The sequence below is a fragment of the Diaphorina citri genome, unplaced genomic scaffold (genome assembly GCF_000475195.1).
Source record: "Diaphorina citri unplaced genomic scaffold, Diaci psyllid genome assembly version 1.1 scaffold582, whole genome shotgun sequence".
Classification (NCBI taxonomy): domain Eukaryota; kingdom Metazoa; phylum Arthropoda; class Insecta; order Hemiptera; family Psyllidae; genus Diaphorina; species Diaphorina citri.
In genome coordinates, this window is record NW_007378016.1 from 120,359 (window position 1) to 138,286 (window position 17,928).

At 37.3% G+C, this 17,928-nt stretch overlaps 3 protein-coding genes and 1 long non-coding RNA gene across 4 annotated transcripts in view; 2 read left to right on the top strand and 2 right to left on the bottom strand.

Annotated features, from left to right (window-relative positions):
* Nucleotides 1-2,135, bottom strand: LOC103510317 (aromatic-L-amino-acid decarboxylase-like). Its single transcript, XM_026824392.1, has 3 exons — nucleotides 2,115-2,135; nucleotides 1,052-1,109; nucleotides 1-214 (listed from the first exon to the last, which is right to left on the bottom strand). Exons 1-3 carry the CDS (start codon nucleotides 2,133-2,135, stop codon nucleotides 12-14), a joined length of 282 nt encoding a protein of 93 aa, XP_026680193.1. The 3' UTR covers nucleotides 1-11.
* The window catches only part of LOC103510318 (aromatic-L-amino-acid decarboxylase), a 24,340-nt gene continuing 8,457 nt past the window's right edge, over nucleotides 2,046-17,928 (top strand). The window contains exons 1-5 of the mRNA XM_017444526.2: nucleotides 2,046-2,289; nucleotides 15,134-15,228; nucleotides 15,537-15,771; nucleotides 16,095-16,214; nucleotides 17,337-17,485. Of these exons, the coding sequence (XP_017300015.1) occupies nucleotides 15,146-15,228; nucleotides 15,537-15,771; nucleotides 16,095-16,214; nucleotides 17,337-17,485 (587 nt within the window). The 5' untranslated portion in view covers nucleotides 2,046-2,289; nucleotides 15,134-15,145. The remainder of the gene's footprint in view (nucleotides 2,290-15,133; nucleotides 15,229-15,536; nucleotides 15,772-16,094; nucleotides 16,215-17,336; nucleotides 17,486-17,928) is intronic.
* Nucleotides 6,138-8,029, bottom strand: LOC103510313. Its single transcript, XM_008474963.3, has 5 exons — nucleotides 7,957-8,029; nucleotides 7,406-7,583; nucleotides 7,223-7,297; nucleotides 6,816-7,001; nucleotides 6,138-6,702 (listed from the first exon to the last, which is right to left on the bottom strand). The coding sequence occupies exons 2-5, from the start codon at nucleotides 7,580-7,582 to the stop codon at nucleotides 6,187-6,189; spliced, it is 954 nt and encodes a 317-aa protein (XP_008473185.2). The 5' UTR covers nucleotide 7,583; nucleotides 7,957-8,029; the 3' UTR covers nucleotides 6,138-6,186.
* Nucleotides 10,340-17,928, top strand: part of LOC113467906 — a 19,942-nt gene continuing 12,353 nt past the window's right edge. The window contains exon 1 of the long non-coding RNA XR_003391828.1: nucleotides 10,340-10,560. This is a non-coding gene — a long non-coding RNA (uncharacterized LOC113467906). The remainder of the gene's footprint in view (nucleotides 10,561-17,928) is intronic.

Genomic DNA, 17,928 nt, shown 5'->3' on the forward strand with positions numbered 1-17,928 from the left:
CTCCTCTTTTTTTAGCCTATGAATGTTTCTTCATTGAATGGATTTATTTCCATCCAGAAACTTACGTAAAATGGGATCTTTCCCTTCTTCAGGTCTTCCTCGATAGCCGCTTCCAAAGCGTCACCTCTCAGTTTGTAGCTGTCGTCAGCTGGGAGTCCCCTAATAGTAACTCCTCCTAGGAGACCAGCACGCTCTACGGACGAATGAGCTTGATCTGGAAAATGAAATGGAATAGCAGGAAACTTGGTGAACCTTGGTTAATTTTTTTAATAATTTCAATCTGATTTTAATGTAACCATTGGCTTGAGTACTGGAAATTCAAGGTTTGAGAGAGAAGAGGACACGGAAAGTAAGTAAGTATGTAACCATTCTGTTTGAGTAGTATTCTGTGTCATCTGGCAACCCAAACTTTGGGCAGCTCATCAATAAATTGTTGATTGTTTCTCTCTGGCCCTGTTAATGTGAAATCACGTGATAAAGGGCCACACCATCACGGCAAGGAAAATGTTCTTGCAAAAGTGACAATGTGTCGATTTTATTATGTGAACGCGTTAAACAGTTTAGTGCTCCATGATTACTAAATTTAATTTGTTTACATTTACAATCAATATGTCAAAGATTACGCTAGATAAAACAAGTTATAACAAAATAATGACCCTTTCAAATCTTGCGTTCTTATTGGGACTAATAATTTCAATCTGGTTTTAATGTAACCATTCTGTTTGAGTAGTATGCTGTGTCATCTGGCAACCCAAATTTTGGGCAGCTCATCAATAAATTGTTATTGATTGTTTCTATCTGGCCCTGTCAATGTGAAATCACGTGATAAACGGCCACACTATCACGGCAAGGAAAATGTTCTCACAAAAGTGACAATGTGTCGATTTTATTATGTAAACGCGTTAAATAGTTTAGTGCTCCATGATTACTAAATTTAATTTGTTTACAATCAATATGTCAAAGATTACGCTAGATAAAACAAGTTATAACAAAATAATGACCCTTTCAAATTTTGCGTTCTTACTGGGACACCCTGTAGTTGAGTGCTTACCTGAGCAGTATCCGACCAGGTTGGCAATGATGTCGGAATCTTTCCAGTCTGGATGAGCCTCTTTTTAGTGCCAAAACACGTCGTTTTTCTTTTAATCCAACGTTCGCTCCATACTTCAGAGGGATTTAAAGGGTTCAAACATTGATCCCCTCATAAAATCTCCAGCACTGATTTCCGTCACTTTTTAATTCAATTACCTATCAGCTATCAGTGCTCTTTTGAAACGTCTTTTGAACTGACGTGACGAGGGTAATTGGATTTATTTAGAGTTCATTGTGACCTACTCCGTTGTATAGTGAGGCGTTCTTGTCTCTTGTTTTAATAATTTCAGTGCTACTCGTATAATACTTCTGGGCCCCAAGCCCCAACACTTGAGAAGTTAAATAATTCTATGAATTCGGTGAATTCTCATAAGTCATAAGTTTTATAAGAAGAAGAGCACCCAAACTACTTTTACCTATTCTTCGTCTTGTTATGTAAACTTTCATTGATTAATATTATATAGCTCAAGAAGGCATTTTGAAACTTTTGGTGTCCATGCGTCCTGTGATAACTTAGTTGCGTCCTGTGATAAATTTAGTTAGATAAATAATCAGGTAAAGCATCATAAATTGACCTTGATTTTAATTCGATTTTAATGATTAATCAGGCGATTAAGACTGATGTGACGGGTAAAAAAAAATTTATATACATTTTAATACATAATACCATTAACTATTATTGCTTCATTGTTTCCCGTAATTGGGTCTCTTCTTATCACTTCACACCTCCTTAATTTGCTTCCTTATCACATGGCACCTCTTATCACCCAGATTCTGCCCGTCACGAGTCCCATCATCAATGAGTCTTGACTCAACTTTGGAAAGAGTGGTAAATTTGTAGAGTGGTAATTTTAGTTCTCACTACGCATGCGTGACCACAAGGATATTCTTTCCTTTCTAGCGGGAGGGTTGTTCAGAGTAAGCTCAACTTTACCAGACTATCAGTTCAAATTCAAAATTTCAAATTACTACCAGTTAACTCTTCAAGAAGTCAACTCTTGAGGAATTTTTGTTCGAGTCACCCGCATTTTAGTTTGAGTCATTTCGGGGAAGGAACAAAAACACCGTATTTATTTATTTAAATCATTTATTTATTTTTTATTAATTGACATTGCCGATTTTTTTTTTCGTGTTTACTTAATTTATTCACGAACTCGTTTTGTTTGTTGTTAATTAATTTGGATATTACTTAATCAGGTAAGATTAAACTTTAGATTTTTTTTTTTTGAGCGTGAGAACAAGGACCTATCTATAATTTATTTATTATTTAATTTTATTAATCCAGATGTAGGTACCTAATTACCTTAAAAAGTACATATTATGAAGTCAATTTATCTTCGAGTAGATTTTAATATTTTAAATTCTAGAATATCTCCCCCCAAAAATACGTCCGGCCCGAGAAACCAAGATTAAAGATTTCGTAACTCATAGGTCCTCACGGATTTCCAACTTGCGATGGCGTGGTGGCCGCGATCCTAATTACCTTAAAAAGTACATACGAGTATTATGAAGTCAATTTATCTTCGAGTATGTTTTAATATTTTAAATTCTAGAATATCTCCCCCCAAAAATTCGTCCGGCCCGAGAAACCAAGATTAAAGATTTCGTAACTCATAGGTCCTCACGGATTTCCAACTTGCGATGGCGTGGTGGCCGCGATCCGCAAGGACTTTTATCTCTGGGACCGTGGCTACCCAAATGGTCCAATCGAATCTTCTAATCTTGGGAATCTCTGGCCGGGCTGCCCGGCCCTAGAGATTCCCAAGATTTCCCTTTTCAATACAATAATGTGCAACTTTTTTCGCCACAAATCAGCCCCCCCCCGGAGGACCTCGACGTAAAGACCGACTCTCATGCGACTCCTATCCTCATTGAAGTAGGAATATCCTGTTCTCGGTACTGGAAAAGTTACACTCTAATGATTAGAGTGTAACTTTTCCAGTACCGAGAACAGGATATTCCTACTTCAATGAGGATAGGAGTCGCACTAATCTATTAATAGATTTATTTTTATGATGTAAATAGAACATAATTGGATTATGTTGTTAGATACCTACAGAAGTATGACATAGACGCTAATCTATTAATAGATTTATTTTTATGATGTAAATAGAACATAATTGGATTATGTTGTTAGATACCTACAGAAGTATGACATAGACGAAGGTAGGAAGGTAATATTTGTAGGCATTGACCAATAAGTCTTGTAATCTTTGTGATGTAAAACTGGCAAGGTCTCAAAGTAAAAGTTACATCCAGAAATATAGATATTAGCTATACCTATTTACCTACATAATATAGCTACCTATTACCAATGTAGGTATTGAACATAATCTTCTCATTCATAGTATTTTAATTGGCAAAGTTTATCGAGTCATTTTTAGCAGAATATACAGTGTTGCCCTGTGTTGCATTGGCAGAGTTGCAGAAAAGCAGTCACACTGGGCATCCAAAAATCAGTGGGAAATCTTCGCTCTGAAGACCATGGGAATATGGAGTGTTGATATGGAGTGTTGACTAGAAAATTTGGTTGGACCATTTGCCAAGGAAATCGTTTGAGTCTTGGCATACGTAACTATAGCAGGTTCGTTTGCTTCCATGTCTTCAAATGTGAATGTGTCGGGATTCCCACTTGGATTCTTGACCCGAACTACTTTTTTACTTCTGAGAGTTCTGGGTATTTTCACATCTTTCTCTTTTGTGAAACCTGTGCTGTTTTGTTTTTACGAGACAGTCATCTTTGATGAAGTTTAGCCATTTCTTTCTGGGTTTTCCTAGGTAGGTTCTTTCATCTGGGGTCTCCCATTCGTGATTTGATTCACCAAGTTCTTTGAACTAGTCACATTGGTATAGAATTGGCATACGAAATTGCTTACAAATTATGTACCAACATCACTATAAATCTATAAAAATTTCAAATTCTTGCTCTCAATTTTATAGAAATTAAAATTAGAAGTCGTTAATTTAATACATTACAATGGATAATTATAATAATTGTTAAAAGTTTCAATTTAAAATGTAACAATGGATAATTAAAAAATTGAATATCAGGCACCGGATTACGGATTTTCTTTCACTCAAATTATCACCTACCCTTGATAGCTAACTTCCCACAAATTCAAGGCAAACAGGTGGAACCAAATAACCAATAAGTACATATCTTACGAACCTAATACTATAGTCAATTGATCACCAGAACCAAGGCTTCGCAGAAAGTTATTTCCGATTTGAGGTGTAAAATCATGAATCAGATATTGTGACATATCTTACGACATACTATAGTCAATTGATCACCAGAACCAAGGCTTCGCAGAAAGTTATTTCCGATTTGAGGTGTAAAATCATGAATCAGATATTGTGAATATAAAGTTGATAATACCTACTTTTGTAGATAAGATTGTTTAATTGTACCTATTGTTGCAGAATTCCTGCCCATATCTTGCTAATTTAACCACTTTAATTGTGTCGTTCTACCTGGTTCTACCCTTGAGGTTAAGGGTAGGTACTATAGAGGCCGAATTTTTTCACATTCCATAATGGTCGTTTACAGGGTGTTTTAGAAAGTTTTGACAAACAGGTCAAATATCCAATAACCACACCACTGAGGTTGATTACACACTGTATGGATGTGTAACATAGAATCAGCGGATAATTGTATTTAACGACCTAATAACCTCAGAGTCTCAACACTTTAGATATATTACACCACAATGAATGAATACAATAGAACAATAGACATTCCCGGTGAGGAGCAAAACTGAGTAGCGCTCTAGGTGAGCTTTAATAAACTGACACGAGGCAAAAAAATGACACCCTGGAGTCACATTTTTTGATACTCGTAAATTATGAGTTAAGGTTCATGGTCTGGCTGGGAGAATTTACCTAAACAGGGAGGATCCAGCCTGAAATTTCCCTTGCTAAAGAAATGGCAAAGATTGAGTGCTAAGGGCATCCACTCGGAAAAAATTCGAGGCCAAAACCAAATGTCAGCCCAAAGTAATCACCCTAGCTAGGGCTGATTGATAGGCTGACGAAAAAACGCACACCCCGTCTGAACACGGGAAAAGGAGAGGAAGAAGACATCAATCAGATCAGACTGATTGCTCCAATTAGAAAAAGTTTACTGTCAAAGTGAGAAAATAGAATTGGATGTATATACCTATAAATAAAAATAACTCCAAGAATCTAGTTCACAAGGGGGCGTGTCCCGAGTCCGTAAATCTGACAAGATTAGGTATGAAAGTTGTGTCCAGCTCAAGTAGAGAGGTCTTGGCCTTGGAACTGCATTTATCTCGGGTGATAGTGACTCTAGGTTGGTCATTTGGTCATAAGCTTGATGAACAATTAGGCGGGAATGTTGGTTCTGGCGCGACCTTTACTATCGATTGTCTTGGTGTTTGTTATCGATTAAAGTTTTATTTTGACTTCAATAAGTATACCTACTATTATGGTCGAGTACTTATAGGTACGACTGGTACGAGTGGTCACATACACATACCAAAACTTAAATGAATTTCAACAAAAGGTACCTACTTGTCTAACTCAGACATTATTGCCAACTTGGTCGGATACTGCTCAGGTAAGCACTCAACTACAGGGTGTCCCAATAAGAACGCAAGATTTGAAAGGGTCATTATTTTGTTATAACTAGTATCTTATGTCATTACGAGAATTAAACTGGCTACCAGCTACCTAATGCCAAGTGGTGACTTCTGAATGTCGCCCTTGATTAATCTTTCACCTATCTTGAAATCAGGAAGGAACTTGATCTACGTAAATATACCTACTCATAAACAATATACTTACAGCTACAGGGTTCTGAAGTACCTACCTACCTACCTACCTACCAGTTTTGATTTCCTCTCTTCTGGAGCTCATTTCTCTTCTTTTAAAGAAAAATACGAAAACTATTAGGTGGCGTAGCGTCTGTATTAAAATCATTGGATATCCAAGATGGCGCATTTTCAACAGTTAAGGATGGTTTCAGTTTCCAAAAGAGAATTGGCTCCTATTCTGACAGAGTCCCGAAAATAAAATACGGTACCTACTTACTTTCTTTCTAATGAAGACAGTGGTAAGAAATTGACTAGTCTATTAGGTTGGTGTCCTGGTGGGTAAAATATTTTCATACAGAGTATACTGAAGATCTTGCAACGGAATTACATTATTCACATTGTTCATTACAACATAGAGTACATCTTCCAAGCTAACCCTATGGTTTGGTTTCTTATTCAATAAATTGAACTGCACAGAATTTGCAATGTCCATAGCAGTATGAAAGTTCTCATTCTTCAGGAGTGATCTTTTTTCACTCAAATAGCTTTTGATCTTGACAAGAGGATACCTTGAACTCTGCTGAGTTCTATAGATGTGTGAAGATTTCAACCAAGGATTAGGCATATGTTTTCCAATATCACAGATGAAGTTGCTTCCTTTTACTTTGAAAGTTTTCTTCTGGGTCACAATAGTTGTAAGAAGATTTTTAATGAAAGTATTCACAGCATACTGGACAAGAGCTCCTATTTCTTTATTGGGGGCTCCATCTTGTATTCCTTGCTGCCAGGCGATGACTTGTAACAATCCCATGAGGTAGCTGTCTTTATTTGTTGTTAGTAAAGAATTTTGATCATAATCTACATTGACAGGTGGAACAAAAGGGAAAATATCAGCAGGTTCAAAGTAATATTCTGTCTCATGGGAGACTTTCATTTTCTTATCAACATCAGTAAAGAATTTTGATCATAATCCACATTGACAGGTGGAACAAAAGGGAAAATATCAGCAGGTTCAAAGTAATATTCTGTCTCATGGGAGACTTTCATTTTCTTATCAACATGGGCAAACTGTTCACTAGCACCATTCACATTTACATTAGGTTTGCTTTCAAATTCTTGCTTATTATTCTCCTCATCATAATCCTATCAATTTTAAAACTTCTGTGGGAATCAGTGAAATGCCCTGTGGGCACTTCCCGTTAGAGCAGAGATGAATGAATGACAACCTACTTACCAGCAAATGATTTCTCAGAAACAGGTATTGATTTAGAGTTATTTGGACTGCTGTGATCTTCAATTTACAGGAAAAGCGGCTTGCTGCACTTTATTTTCCAGGGAAAACTGGAAAACTTCTAATCATAATGAAAGTTCATGTACTTGTGTTTACTATAAGTCACATGCTTGTGTAGAAAAATGAGAATGAATCTCTTATGCAATTCAGTAGAGATTGTAGAGTTATTTGGACTGCTGTGATCTTCAATTTACAGGAAAAGCGGCTTGCTGCACTTTATTTTCCAGGGAAAACTGGAAAACTTCTAATGCAATTCATTCTGAGTTTTGTTCAGAAGCTTGGTAATTTCTTTATCATAAGTTGTTTTGTTGATTTTCTGTTGAAACCAGAGCTGCATAAGTTTGAAGTATTTTACTTGATCAGCTTCACTCATAGTTTGAAGGAGCTCATTCTTACTTTCAATCATACTCAGACTTCCCAACATTCTGTAACAAAAGTAAGTAGGTACCTATGAATGAATTAAGAACATTAAGTAAGGAGCATAAAGAAATACTGGCCTGTGTAAATCGAATGGTTGATGTCAAAGTATACCCTTAACAATGAGTAAGCAGTGATGTGAAATTGGACACAAGTATTGTGTTTATTTAATAGGGGTTTATTAATGTCACTTAATACCTAATTATATCAGCTCAAGGGGCCTACCTATGTCTCTGTTGATCAAACTTAAGGGGTTTATGTTAGTGCTGATTGCTACATGGCTAAGTAAGCTTCTCCCATTAGGTTGGAGGGATATGGTTGAATCCCTTCTAAAACAATCCTTTGAGAAGCCATCTACCTAAAATAAACTACCTAACTCACTTGAAGTAGAATCGTAGAATGAACACCAAAGAAATGTCTTGAATTTCCCTATTATCCAACTTCCTCTGGGGATGTTAATTTGAGTTTCCTTCCTCTTTTGATTAAAATGTCACAAACCCAAAATTTTACTCACTTCAGCATTGATGATGATGAACAGGTTTTTGTATAGCGGTCACATGTAACTGCACAATATCCACTTCAGCTGGGGCTTGATGAACATAGAGTCTTGATGATCGCTGATTGTAGACGGCGGGGGTGTGTTGAATTCAGAAGCAGGTCATTGTGAGTACGATTAATAGTTGATCAGGCAGCCAGGTAGTAAAGTGGCGATGAAATAATGTCAATAAAGGAGTGGATTAAAGACAAGGAAAGGGAGTGGTAGGAGAAGAAAAAAAAAGAAAAAAAAAAAGGTAATAAATCAAAGAAAAAAAAAATAAATAAAAATAAAAAAAAAATAAAATAAATAATAATAATAATAAAAAAAAAATGAAAAAAAAAAAATTAGATATGTTTGTAAAGGTCTATGTCTTTGAGGAACGAAATAACATTGGTCAGGTTGTTGGTGTTATCACCTAAGGCTATAGAAAGTGAGCTGCCAAAATTATGTTTTGATCTAATAGAGTGTAAACGGTTTGAGGTACAAGTAATCAGTAAATGTTTTATGGTAAGTAATTCAGATAGGCAGAAAGGACAGGAAGGGGGATCATCTTTGGACATAAGGTAACCGTGAGTTAAGCGAGAGTGTCCTATGCGAAGCCTAGTGATGACTATTTCTTCTCTATGAGTTTTGAGGTTGGATGAAGGCCAAGGAAAAATAGTGTCTTTTACCTCTCTAAGTTTGGACGATAAGAAACACTGAACGACATACTTACTTCAATAGTAGAATCTAGTGTGCCGGGAGGTGCGCGAACGTCAAAAGATCGAAGCGAAGCCGGGCTTATTAAAGATTTATATACTTATGTAAGATCTCTTGTGAATTCGCGTCTTAAAACCTTATGCCTCTTCTCTTGTGAAGTGTCGTCTTCAAACCTTAGACCTATTCTCTTTTGAAGAGGTTGTGCCAGTAACTTGACGTAGAGATGGCTGAAAACATAAAAAACAAAACGGTGTTAAACTCTGACTGTTCGACGGATGAATCCTCAATTTTAATCTCCTGTTAGGGCGTAGTTTTCGAGCATGCTCCAAGGTTAACAAACACTATCAAGAGATAGTATACTAAGTCCTTCATTGTCCCTGCTCTGTCTAGCATTGGCAAATACCACTAGGCCGTAGGTTCAGATCCCTCAAGCTGTGGTTCGTACTTCGTCTCCTGGGAGTGAAATATCTTCAGGAGTACATCCGGAAACAGATCAGCCTGGCTAAGGAATTTGAACAGCTGGTCAGATCGGATGACAGGTTTGAGGTCATCTATGAGGTGCTCATGGGACTGGTGTGTTTCCGACTCAAGGTAAGATCTTAGACAGATATAGACTTAGATGATTTTTTTTAGACTTAATATTACAATTACAATAAATTACATAGGTCCATAAACTCTTTCTAAGAAGAGATACAAATATAAAATAGAAACTATTATTAAGGTTTTTTTCTTTACAAATACATAGTACATACTTCATTTAGACTGCCAAGGTAGGACTGAGGTTTGGTTTTGGTAATTTGGTCAATATTTCATCGTGGTAGGTGGGTTTCGAAATAAACGATAATTTTAGGATCACTATCGTCACTTAAAGTAATCGTGTACAAAATATACCTATAAGTAATTATCTGTAGAATATACCTTGTTTATCGTACCCGAATAGCACTGAAAAGTGCCTTTACCCCAGAAGTTACCCCTTTAAAACTCTTTCTAAGAGATACAAATATAAAATTAAGATAAGAACTTATTATTAAGGTTCTTTCTTTACAAATAGGTGTAGGTACTTTCTTTACAAATACATAGTAACATAGTACATACTTTATTTAGACTGCCAAGGTATGACTGAGGTTTGGTTTTGGTAATTTGAAGGTATGACTGAGGTTTGGTTTTGGTAATTTGAAGGTATGACTGAGGTTTGGTTTTGGTAATTTGGTCAATATTTCATCGTGGTAGGTGGGTTTCTAAATAAACAATAATTTTAGGATCACTATCGTCACTTAAAGTAATTGTGTACAAAATATACCTACTTATAAGTAATTATCTGTAGAATATACCTACCTTGTTTATCGTACCCGAATAGCACTGAAAAGTGCCTTTACCCCAGAAGTCTAAACAAGGTTTCGGGTATTTTATGGGGTATCAAGAATCACAGAACCCCAAGCATTTTTTTCTCATCATTTTAGATTTACATAGATATTAATTTTACTTATTTCCTCATAATAATAACCATCTATTTTCTCATTTTCAGAAAATTTGACTATGAAAATTTCCTCTGCACTCTCTTGCTGCCAAAAGCCTTACAGAATGCTTCTTTTGTGATCAGAGCATTTAACATAGAAGTAGCCAAGGTTCAAGACAATGTCAGTGATGTCACCACTGGTCAAGCAAGGCTGACATTCTGGGACAATGCTATTGATAAACTCTACACAGATCAAGTTCCCGCTCACCCTGTAGTCCAGGAATTAAACAAGGTGATTAGTATAGTGGGATAATAGCGTTCTTGTCTCTTGTTTTAATAATTTCAGTGCTACTCGTATAATACTTCTGGGCCCCAAGCCCCAACGCTTGAGAAGTTAGATAATTCTTAAATTCTATTAATTCGGTGAATTCTCACAAGTAAGAAGAAGAGCACCCGAACTACTTTTACCTATTCTTCGTCTTGTTATGTAAACTTTCATTGATTAATATTATACATGTATAGCTCAAGAAGGCATTTTGAAACTTTTGGTGTCCATGCGTCCTGTGATAACTACTGTCCAATTTAGGTACATAAATAATCAGGTAAAGCATCATAAATTGACCTTGATTTTAATTCGATTTTAATGATTAATCAGGCGATTAAAACTGATGTGACGGGTAAAAACAATTTATATACATTTTAATACATAATAACATTAACTATTATTGCTTCATTGTTTCCCGTAATTGGGTCTCTTCTTATCACTTCACACCTCCTTAATTTGCTTCCTTATCACATGGCGCCCTTGAGGTTAAGGGTAGGTACTATAGAGGCCGAATTTTTTCACATTCCATAATGGTCGTTTACAGGGTGTTCTAGAAAGTTTTGACAAACAGGTCAAATATCCAATAACCACACCACTGAGGTTGATTACACCCTGTATGGATGTGTAACATAGAATTAGCGGATAGTTGTATTTAACGACCTAATAACCTCAGAGTCTCAACACTTTAGATATATTACACCACAATGAATTAATACAATAGAACAATAGACATTCCCGGTGAGGAGCAAAACTGAGTAGCGCTCTAGGTGAGCTTTAATAAACTGACACGAGGCAAAAAAGGACACCCTGGAGTCACATTTTTTGACAAATTATGAGTTAAGGTTCATGGTCTGGCTGGGAGAATTTAAACAGGGAGGATCCAGCCTGAAATTTCCCTTGCTAAAGAAATGGCAAAGATTGAGTGCTAAGGGCATCCACTCGGAAAAAAATTGAAGCCAAAACCAAATGTCAGCCCAAAGTAATCACCCTAAGCTAGGGCTGATTGATAGGCTGACGAAAAAACGCACACCCCGTCTGAACGCGGGAAAAGGCGAGGAAGAAGACATCAATCAGATCAGACTGATTGCTTTAATTAGAAAAAGTTTACTGTCAAAGTGAGAAAATAGAATTGGATGTATATACCTATAAATAAAAATAACTCCAAGAATCTAGTTCACAATCGATGAAAATTCCAACGTCTACCTTATGACCAGTTTTGATTTGATAAACTTGACCACGTCTTTGGCATCTTTGCCAATAAAAATAATCAGACCGAGGAACAAAATCAGATATACAATCTAATAAAATCACGATTCTGTTTACCAGCCCTCAATCTAAGTACCTACGAAAGTACTTGCAATAGAAAATCCTTCCTGGCGAACTTCATTAGAATCATTAGTGAGTAGGCGTAACTATCCAATCTAATGCTATAAATAAATCACAACTACTTTTAGCACCTGAAGAATGAGGTATCTTATGTCATTACGAGAATTAAACTGGCTACCAGCTACCTATTGCCAAGTGGTGACTTCTGAATGTCGCCCTTGATTAATCTTTCACCTATCTTGAAATCAGGAAGGAACTCGATCTACGCAAATATACTCTTAAACAATATACTTACAGCTACAGGGTTCTGAAGTACCTACCTACCAGTTTTGATTTCCTCTTCTGGAGCTCATTTCTCTTCTTTTAAAGAAAAATACGAAAACTATTAGGTGGCGTAGCGTCTGTATTAAAATCATTGGATATCCAAGATGGCGCATTTTCAACAGTTAAGGATGGTTTCAGTTTCCAAAAGAGAATTGGTTCCTATTCTGACAGAGTCCCGAAAATAAAATACACCTTATCTGTATTTAGTGTATTTAATAGAAAACCTTATATTCATAGACTTTAGCAAAAGTATCAATAGGCGGACCAGGCCAAGCTAGAGGGTACTAAGGGGTGAACAGACTTCGGCTGAGGGTAACCCTTATCCTAACTCACGAGATACAAGGTACAAGGCTATACAAAACCTATCTTAAGAATGAGAGTCTTTGGTTGACCAAATAGCCTGCAGGCACTCTAATGAAGTATTAAAATATTAAAAGAAAAACTTACACAACATTAAGCTCATTATAATTATACGAATTATTAATGATTATAGGAATTAACTAAACAAATATAGGAACGGAAATTCTAGACCTAGAGTATCAGATGGAAGGTTTTTTTCATGGGTGCCAATTTTAGAATATGAATCAATGGTGGTTTTTTCACCCACCAAATACAAAATCTACTGAATATTCATACAGACTTACAGAGTAGATACAAGAAGTAAGTATGCAGTACATACATGAAAGTTGTATGGGTATTGGGTACCTACGAGTATTAATATCAGTAGTTTGGGTCAAGTATAACCTGCTGTTTGGCGATATGACTCACGCAAGGGAAATTAGGGAAGTGATCTTGAAACACCAAGTATGTAGGGCGGTTGTATTTCCCTTTCGGAAACGGAATCGATTCCGATGGATTTCCTATGGAAAAGGAAAAGGAATTTTAATTGTGTTAAGCATAAATGCTTGTCACAAATGTCGTTCCCTGCTTAATGCACTACGCTAAATTTTATGACTTGACTTGGACTCGAACCACCATAGGCGGTTCTTGCCTAAATTTTTGGGGGGGCTTGATTTTGAAGGTACACCTTCAAAATTTTGATTTAGCTTTAAGTAAAAAATCTGGTGTGTACATCACACGACTTTCCTTATCCTATTGAATGATGCTTATTTGAGTATTATTTTATCCTAACTTTTACCATAGTTTGAACCAGCAACCTCCGGATCGGAACTCCACCGTGGTAACGCTAACCACTAAAAACACTTTGGTTTTAGAGATACTCGTACAAGTGGAGTCTAATCCTGTACTCTAGCAACGTAGCAATGATCCAATAAATAGGACAACTTTGGTACAGCACGACATAAACACAAGCTAAGGTTATTTACTTTCTTATAGACAACACCATTAACCTTGCTCCAATGAAATACAGAACTAATGTACACGAGAGCTCATGTCAGACTGTATCTCAGGAATAAGCTAAAATATTGGACATGAATCAGCTTTTGACACAAATGTCAACCGTTGAGGTCGAATGTCAACTGATATCCGGTACAAATGAGCTTTTAATTACTATAACAATCAGGAAAACTGTCAGTGACATATCAAGAAAAGATTGTTTATCTGTACAAGCTACAAGTAAGAAAATGATTCTAGAGACTTGAACAAATTGAATTTGATTTCGAATCCAGGGCCTGATTTCAGGCTTTGGTTGGTTTAAGTTAAAGTCACTTTAAGTTCCCATAGATACCTACATGTCCACAAAACATGGTCAAGAGCTCACGGTCAGTTTGGCAACATCTAAAAATGGAAAGGAATCAATTTTTTACTAGGCTTTGGTTGGTTTAAGTTAAAGTCACTTTAAGTTCTCATAGATACCTACATGTCCACAAAACATGGTCAAGAGCTCACGGTCAGTTTGGCAACATCTAAAAATGGAAAGGAATCAATTTTTTACGTCAAGAAAAGATTAATTGACAATTCTAAGCTACAAGTAAGAAAATGATTCTAGAGACTTGAACAAATTAAATTTGATTTCGAATCCAGGCCTGATTTCAAGCTTTGGTTAGTTTAAGTTAAAGAGTAGGTACCTATAGGTGTCTAGATGGTAGTTGACTACAAGAGTTTTCTTCTTCTAGCCAAAGGTCACTTTAAGTTCCCATAGATACATGTCCACAAAACATGGTCAAGAGCTCACGGTCAGTTTGGCAACATCTAAAAATGGAAAGGAATCAAATTTTTACAATTCCTGCTGTTTCTGATATTACTGACATGAAAAACAAGTATACCTAATGAGCTTTACAATATGCCCACTAAGTTATCTCTCAGTATTAATACATGAGAAAGACACAGGAATGTCAATGCAGAAATGCAAGATCAGATCCATAAGAAGATAAAGAATGTGGGTGATACGTAATTAAAATAATAATTATTGTAGGATTAAACATTTTTATAAAAATAAATATAATAAATTCATGTGATTTGTCAAGCTATGTGCGTATGCTCTGTATCCAGGTACATCAAGGACATTTCCAAGGTCCCTTCCAGTCCCGTAGTAAACTTCAAGTTCCTTAAGTTTATTGCGAAAAACTTATGAAGAGTATGAAGCCTAGGAAACCCAATAGCTTTGGTTCAAGAACACAACATCACATCTGAGCGTACGTGTTTACCCAAGCTTAAGAATACCTTGGATTCCTCAGATTGCAACAGAACTAGGCAGAAAAAAAATCTTGAAAGAACTTTGAGTCAGTAAGAAAACAATGAAAATCATGAAAATGATATTAAGTATTATACGAGTATGTAGTACACATGTAGGTGAATGAGCTAATAGATAGGTATCAGATCTTCGAAGAAAATTATAAGGAAACAGCGATAATACCCTTAAACAAACAAGTATCGTATAATTGTTATTGACTTTTAATAATATTGATACTATTTTTCCTTATTTTCCCAGGGCTCCATCATCATGGGAGACGTGAATGAATTCAAAGACTTTGCCAAAGCCATGGTGGACTATGTCGGAAACTACTTGGAAAATATTCGAGATAGGTATGTCCAACTTCAAAGATTTTCTCAGATGGTTAGGTTTTTGACGAATAATTTCTAAAGCTGTGTCCACACTTACTCGACGCCGTCGATCGATGAGGTGAATCTATGTTGTCGAAGCAGTGTACGGTTTCAGTCGCCATCGATCGATGGTCCATTTGCCGTCGATTTGATGGTCGATTTGCCACGTCACGTCCATTTGCCGGCGTCGATCGATGGTCGAAGACTTTGTGTGGACATACCTGAAACAATTCATGTCTAAATATTCTAAATTCTACATTAATAGGTAATTCCTTTTCTTTTACCCCTAGACGCGTTTTGCCAACCGTCGAGCCCGGCTATCTGCGACCCCTCATCCCTGAGACCGCCCCTGACACTCCGGACACCTGGCAAGAAGTCATGAGTGACATTGAACGGGTCATCATGCCCGGAGTCACCCATTGGCACTCACCCAAATTCCATGCCTACTTCCCCACAGCCAACTCCTATCCCGCCATCGTAGCCGATATCCTGAGTGACTCTATCGCCTGCATAGGATTCACATGGGTAAGTGCCTTCAACGCCGACTTGTAAAAGTGGTGCCTTCACTGCTTTATCGCTTAGATAGGACTTGTTTACCCTTGCTAAAGTAATAGCAAAGGTTGAGTGCGAAGGGCATCCACCATCCACTCGTAAAATTTGTAGCCAAAACCAAATGTCAGCCCAAAGCAATCACCATAGTTAGGGCTGATTCAGAGGCTGACAAACCCGTCTGTACACGGGAAAAGGCGAAGAAAAAGAAGTAGAAAGAGAGGGGGACCAAGGCCTGACAAGAGATTCCTCAGCTCTCCCTATCTGTAAATAAGAGATACGTTCTGGTTTCTCCACAGATTGCCAGTCCTGCTTGCACAGAGTTGGAAGTAGTCATGCTGGATTGGCTGGGCAAGATGTTGGATCTGCCCAAGGAATTCTTAGCCTGCTCTGGAGGAAAGGGAGGTGGCGTTATTCAGGTGAGAAGAGAAAGAGAACAAAGAACAATTGACGAAGAAAGGCAAGAGTCTAATGGTGGATTTCACCAATAATTTATCAGACCTTAGAAGGCCTGTTAAATTAACAGGTGGTTAGGGGCTAAAACGAAGATTGGTGAAACATAAGGATCACAATTTCTTAACAAAATGTAAGTATTAATCTAATACGATACCTGATGCCATGATTCGAACGTTGCGAAATCAATGCGTGGATTTCAAAAACTGATGAATCTGATAATTAACCGATTGAAACTTTCCCAATTTGGTTGTTCCTTCTTAGAAGGCCTGTTAAATTAACAGGTGGTTAGGGGCTGAAACGAAGATTGGTGAAACATAAGGATCACAATTTCTCAACAAAATGTAAGTATTAATCTAATACGATACCTGATGCGATGCTTCGAACGTTGCGAAATCAATGCGTGGATTTCAAAAACTGATGAATCTGATAATTAACCGATTGAAACTTTCCCAATTTGGTTGTTCCCATAAAACATAGATATGAAAAGCTACATACACTTTAGACTTATCACAAAGATAGACAAAAGACTCAAGTAATAGCCTAAACGCAGGGCCGTATTTAAGGGGGCGAGAGGGCCCCGTACAAGCTAACAGTCTAAACCTCTAAACAAAGCACTGCTCATTCTTATATAACTCCATCCCCCCCTGGTGGGCGATTGAAAGGGGGCGCCTGCCGGCTTTCGCCTCAATCCCCCGGAAGAGAAAGAACTATTGACGGAAAAAGAGTCCAAGGATCACAATTTCTTCATAAAATTAAAGTAAAATCTAATACGAGATCCGATGATTCGAACTGGTTATGAAATCATGTAACTATCAGGTACACCTGATCAGGTCCGCCTGTCAGGTCTACTTGATAGTGTGTGTGCTCATCAGGTAGACCAGACAAGGGGACCTTCTCAGCCGTACTTGTCTCACTTATTACAAAGATAAACAAAAGACTCAAGTATAGTTTAAACGCAGGGCCGTACATAAGGTGGCCCGGTACATTTCAACAAAATCACGGGACATTTAATTGAAAATATCATGTTGATTTTGAGCCAATATCAACATGTTAAATAATACTTCAATCTCTTATTCTGATCCCAGGGTACAGCTAGTGAAGCTACGCTAGTAGCTCTGCTCGGAGCTAAGGCCAAAACCATGCAGAGAGTCAAAGAGGCTCATCCAGACTGGAAAGATTCCGACATCATTGCCAACCTGGTCGGATACTGCTCAGGTAAGCACTCAACTACAGGGTGTCCCAGTGCCTTCACGGCTTTATCGCTTAGATAGGACTTGTTTAAGTGGTCCTTCGGGCCGGATTATGAATTTGCATGTAGGTACCTATCTATCTCTGACCGTAGACCAGCTTAGTCTGGCTGGGGGACTTTAAACAGGGAGTACACCATCCTGAATTTCCCTTGCTAAAGTAATAGCAAAGGTTGAGTGCGAAGGGCATCCACCATCCACTCGTAAAATTTGTAGCCAAAACCAAATGTCAGCCCAAAGCAATCACCATAGTTAGGGCTGATTCAGAGGCTGACAAACCCGTCTCGAAATTTGCATTTAAGCGTGATATGTAGGTACCTATCTCTGACCGTAGACCAGCTTAATCTGGCTGGGGGACTTTAAACAGGGAGTACACCATACTGAATTTCCCTTCCTAAAGTAATAGCAAAGGTTGAGTGCGAAGGGCATC